Below are 6,000 nucleotides of genomic sequence, written 5' to 3' on the forward strand. Positions count from 1 at the left end.
TACAAAACAGAATTAAATGAGTTTAGTAGTAACTAAATTCTCGATACTTCGCAACCACACATAACCTACCCCATTGCGTGTGGATACAGAAACATATAACATCGCGCGAAGGATACTTAACAAGAATTAAGTCGTCTTAGACGGTAAGACTGATCTGAGAACAGTAAATAATTTGGTAGTACCTTAACGGCAAGTTTGCACGTCTTAAAAACCACTCAAAACCGTGGGTCTTCATCAAGCACAGTAATTTAATCAGGACAGTTTGCTGTTTCAAAACCAGACACGTCTTAACGCTTCAAGGCACTGAAAGATCATTCTCTCCAATGCTCTGCTACACTAGTAACAAGAAGAAAGGCAATAATGGATGGGATCTTCTCGAAAAAACAAGCACAGGCCAGTATCTACCGCCAAGGCACGTAATTGCCTCCGGACCTATAGCTCACTAAAGACAAACATTCCGATGTAGTCTTTAAGTAAAGAGTTTGCGAGGGGTTGTCCTGTTAGTGTTTCATTTGTCATGGTCATCGGCGAACAGATGACGCACAAGAGATCTGTCTGTCCGCCCTATGTTTTGAATCTGGAGGCAGTGTGCTGAGTTGAGATGTGATCATTGTTTACCATGCCCCACTCACGTGTACACAGCCCTGTTCAACAGCTTCAACCATTTGAACAGGTTCGCGTTGTGGGCTTGGGGAAAGCTGGATGGATGCATCGATAGACTGTTGAACATATTGAGCGCAACATAACGGTGGTATATCGCTGCTATCAACTGTCCTATGTGGAACATTCCCACACATGTAGACCAGATTCTGGACGTCTGCGTAGTACAGACGAACGTTTACATCTACATCTACATCTACATGGGTACTCTTCAAATCACATTTAAGTGCCTGGCAGAGGGTTCATCGAACCACCTTCATAATTCTCTATTGTTCCAATACCGCGCGGAAAGAACGAACACGTATATCTTTCCGTACGAGCTCTGCCCGTTTCTCCCTATGTAGATCGGTGCCAACAAAATATTTTCGCATTCGGAGGAGACCGCTGGTGATTGTCATTTCGTGTGAAGATTCCGCCTTTGTTTTAATGATGTCCACCCCAAATCCTGTATCATTTCAGTGACACTCTCTCCCCTATTTCGCGATAACACAAAACGTACTGTCTTTCTTTGCTCTTTTTCGATGTACTCCGTCAATCTTATCTGGTAAGAATCCCTTATCGCGCAGCCGTATTCTAAAAGAGGATGGACAAGCGTAGTGTAGGCAGTCTCTTTAGTAGGTCTGCTATATTTTCCAAGAGTTCTGCCAATAACACGTAGTCTTTGGCTAACCTTCCACACAACATTTTCTATGTATTCCTTCCAATTTAAGTCGTTCGTAATTCCACAAGTTGCGACATTGTCGCGAATAAAACAGTGACCCGTATATACAACAAATTTCCTTTACGTCTATGGTCACAAACCTTTTGTTAACAGATTACCAGTTTCGGTCCATAACGACCATCATCATATCTGTTTTATAAAAACAGATTCTGGATGTCTGCGTAGTACAGACGAACGTCTATACCTACATCTACATGGGTACTCTGCAAATCACATTTAAGTGTTTTTATAAAACATATCTGATGATGGTCATTATAGACCGAAGCCGGTAACCTGTTAACAAAATGTTTGTGGCCTAGACATAAATTAAAGGAAACTTATTGCTCGTAATTGTGGCTCTTAGGTATTTAGTTGAATTTACTGCCGTTAGATTTGACTGATTTATCGTGTAACCGAAGTTGAACGGATTCCTTTTAGAACTCATGTTGATGACCTCACACTTTTCATTATTTAGGGTCAATTTCCAATTTTCGCACCATGCAGATATTTTTTCTAAATCGTTTTGCAATTTGTTTTGAGCTTCTGATGACAGCGATATCTGTAAATTCCCTAAGAGGGCTGCTCAGATTGTCTCCCAAATCGTTAATATAGATAAGGAATTGCAAAGGGCATATAACAGTACCTTGGGCAACGCCAGAAATCACTTCTGTGTTACTCCATGACTTTCTGTCAGTCATTACGAACTGAGACCTCCCTAACAGGAAATTAAGAATCCAGTCACATAACTGAGAAGATATTCCATGAGCATGCAATTTCACTGCAAGCCGCTTGTGTGGTACAGTGTCGAAAGCCTTCCGGAAATCCAGAAATACGAAATCAGTCTGAAATCCCTTGCCAATAGCACTCAGCAAGCGATGTTATCTAAATCCATGTTGACTGTGTGTCAATAGACCGTTTTCGTCGAGGTAATTCATAATGTTCGAACACAATATATGTTCCAAAATCCTGCTGCATATCGACATTAACGATATGGCCATGTAATTTAGTGGATTACTCCTACTACCTTTCTTGAGCATTGGTGTGACCTGTTGGGTACGGATCTTTCGTCGAGCGTACGGTTGTATATGATTGTCAAGTATGGAGCTATTGCATCAGCATACTCTGAAAGGAACATAACTGGTATGCAGTCTGGACCAGAAGACTTGCTTTTATTAAGTGATATATGTTGGTTCACAACTCCGAGGATATTTACTTGTACGTTAGTCATGTTGGCAGTTGTCCTTGATTCGAATTCTGGAATATTTACTTCGTCTTCTTTCGTGAAGGTATTTGGGAATGCTGTGGTTAGTAACTCTGCTTTGGCAGCACTGTCTTCGATAGTATCTGTTGTGGATTGGCAGGAGAGCCAACCCAGGAATATTAGAGGAAGCCGAAAGGCACGCGTTTTAGCTCGCGCAGGCTGGCGTGAGGCCTGGAACAGGACAGGGAAATTAGACTGTAGAAAAACGGACGTAGCTGGTGGAATACTTAACTTTAATCCATTAATGGTGAACGTCGGTCTGACGGTACATGATTAACAAGATCAATAGCAACCGATAATGGCGCCTTGCTAGGTCGTAGCAAATGACGTAGCTGAAGGCTATGCTAACTATCGTCTCGGCAAATGAGAGCGTATTTTGTCAGTGAACCATCGCTAGCAAAGTCGGTTGTACAACTGGGGCTAGTGCTAGGAAGTCTCTCTAGACCTGCCGTGTGGCGGCGCTCGGTCTGCAATCACTGATAGTGGCGACACGCGGGTCCGACGTATACTAACGGACCGCGGCCGATTTAAAGGCTACCACCTAGCACGTGTGGTGTCTGGCGGTGACACCACAGTATCTCCATTGCTGTCGCACAGAGAAGGCATTGATTGTGTTCTTGCCGCCAACATACTTTACATACGCCCAGAATCCCTTTGGATTTTCTGTCAGGTTTCGAGACAAAGTTTCGCTGTGGAAACTATTATAAGCATCTGACATCGAAGTCCGCGGTAAATTTGGAGCTTCTGTAAAACATTGCGAATCTTGGGGATTTTGCGTCTGTTTAAATTTGGCATTTTTGTTTGTTGTTTCTGCAACAGTGTTTTGACCCGTTTTGTGTACCAAGGAGTATCAGCTCCGTCGTTTCTTAATTTATTTGGTATAAATCTCTCAATTGCTGCCGATACTATATCTTTGAATTCAAGCAATATCTGGTCTACACTTACATCGTTAATTTGGAAGGAGTGGATATTGTCTCCCAAGAAGGCGTCGAGACAATTTTTATCTGCTTTTATGAATAGGTATATTTTTCGGCAAGATCAGTGCTCTGTGCGAGCAGCGTTGGCTGACCTACATGCAGGTATAAAATCGGGGTGCGTGTTGCCCCTGCTGTATCGTCAGGCAGTACTGGGGACCATCTGCTTCCAACAGAATGAAGATCACTTGTGTCTCTTGCCAGGGCACCACTGACACCCTGACACCGCCGAGCACGGCCGCTCTAGTGTCATGGAAGACTCAACTGGAGGGTTGAATGGTGCTCTGTTGTCTCCAGTGATGAGAGGGGGTTCTGTCTGTATGCGAGTGATGGATGTACACTTATGGGGCGTAGACCTGGTGACCGGGCTACTCTGTAGTCGTCCACGGCTCTCAAGTCCCACCCCGGGTTTCATGCGTTTGAGGTCATCAGTTACAATTCGTAGTCACATTGTAACGTATGTGCAACAATTATGTAACGTAGCTACAACAAATATGCCTCTATGTTCGTCTGTGAAAATAGACTCGATAAGCAACCTGAGCTATCAGTAAGCGGAATCTAACCTGCATAAAACTGTGTGCGTGTTGCATGTCCTTTACTATCGGTATCTGAGTGCTTACAGAATGCAAAGAATGGCGTTAAGTTGGCTATATTGTTTTCAATTCAATGGAGAGTTCTGACACACTCCTTACAACATCTGGTGTTTCTGCAGGGTAATGTAACCAGTGCCCGCTAAACTGCAAGGGCTGTTAACCCTGTGCTACTGCCATTTCTTCGAAAGAAAGCTGATGTGCTTTTTCAGCCGTAAAATGCACGTACACATACGTCTGCTGTTTCAGCAGATCTATCGTCTGTTGAACACGTATGTGTCATGATGAAGCGGACACTTACTCGTTCTCCAGGGCCTGCAGGAACCACAGAAATGCGACAAAAGGCGCAACGTGGTTGGGACAGTGTATACCCGACTGTTTGGGCACCATTTACTGTGACATGTGTGTTTTATTTGGTCTCAATTTCTTGTCATTCCCTCCTACAAAGATTAAATACTTCCCGCCACACTTGCCTTCAGGGCTTTGATTCCATTCCAGCAGTTTGTACTGAAGGTGTGGAAGTTTAATATCTCAGAGGTTGTTTTACAGTAAATATTACAGAATAAGATTAAAAGCAGCCGACCAGTTGCAAAGGATAAAGTAATCTTTAGCTAGGTTTCGATGGATTTAACCTAGGTAAAGATTACTTTATCCTTTGCAACTGGTCGGCTGCTTTTAATCTTATTACGTGGAACCGTTGCTGTAGCGCAGCTATGTTTAAAATACTGAAATATTACAGACCTTAAAGAAGGTAAAAGAGGTACTAAGAAAATACAGGAATCAATAACAGGCACCTTTCGCCGTCTACAAGGATGTACCACTCTATTTCAAAATTCCTATCGAATTCAAATAATAACGCGCTCTTAATTTTTGCTGTGTACCCGACACTTCAGTAAATATATTTAATAATATGTAATAACAGCCCAGGTGCAAAATTTTGTCATCCTTATAATAGTCTCATTTCTTGATCATGGTTAACATTTAGACACTAGTGTATGATTGTCTAGTTGTTGGAAATCCTGAAGATACTGATGACGCAGTAACAAGATGCGGCCATATCTCTCACGGAAGATAAGGCACTGCCTCTAATAATACTCGTCTCTGCCCGCAGGATGTGAAGCGCCTAGCCAATGCCACGCTGCCTAATGTCCAGTTCTACCGCGTGCGGGAGGACGGTTTCGCTCACTCTGACTTCCTCATCGGCAAAAACGCCCCCACGCTAGTCTACCCTCTCGTGCTGGCTGCCTTTGCCGGTGAAGACATCGGCGCCAGTAAAGACGTAGACGTAGACACGGATTCGACCAGCAGGACGTCGATGCGACTGTCGGCTCCGACCCAGCGTTCACGGCCGGAGGGGAGGAAGAAAAAGAAAACGCAGACGGCGAAGAAGACAGTTCCTACAGTCGGCAGCTCGCTGCGACGCAGGTCGGGCAGGCACCAACGCTTGTAGAGGCGCCATAGAGCCTAGTCTTTGAGACAGCCATAAATATCGAATGTAAAAATGTTACACGTCATAAAGACTACAAGCAGCAGTACATGTTCTATTTCCCTCTTCTCCTCTCCTTTCCACCATGACATCAGCTGACCAGAAAAAATTGTAGTTGCCAGTTTAAAATAGGGGACGGGTATCTTTGGAGCACTGTAGATGTTATGGAACTGGTATCAGGCTGCTACGTCACACTCCTCCGCTGACGTAAGTAACGGCAATGAAGTGGTTGGCATGTACGAGTAAATTGTATGGATTCAGTGCTGTAAAACTGGTGAACACAGTGGCGTGACAGAACAGAAGACATGAGCTACAATGTGTGCATGTGA

At 43.8% G+C, this 6,000-nt stretch overlaps 1 protein-coding gene across 1 annotated transcript in view; it reads left to right on the forward strand.

Annotated features, from left to right (window-relative positions):
- LOC126198765 (lipase 3-like) overlaps window positions 1-5,670 on the forward strand; it is a 154,943-nt gene extending 149,273 nt beyond the window's left edge. The window contains exon 8 of the mRNA XM_049935323.1: window positions 5,297-5,670. Coding sequence (XP_049791280.1) covers window positions 5,297-5,635 — 339 coding nt within the window. The 3' untranslated portion in view covers window positions 5,636-5,670. The remainder of the gene's footprint in view (window positions 1-5,296) is intronic.
- Window positions 5,671-6,000: the final 330 nt, after the last annotated feature.

This window comes from Schistocerca nitens, chromosome 8 (assembly GCF_023898315.1).
Source record: "Schistocerca nitens isolate TAMUIC-IGC-003100 chromosome 8, iqSchNite1.1, whole genome shotgun sequence".
NCBI lineage: Eukaryota > Metazoa > Arthropoda > Insecta > Orthoptera > Acrididae > Schistocerca > Schistocerca nitens.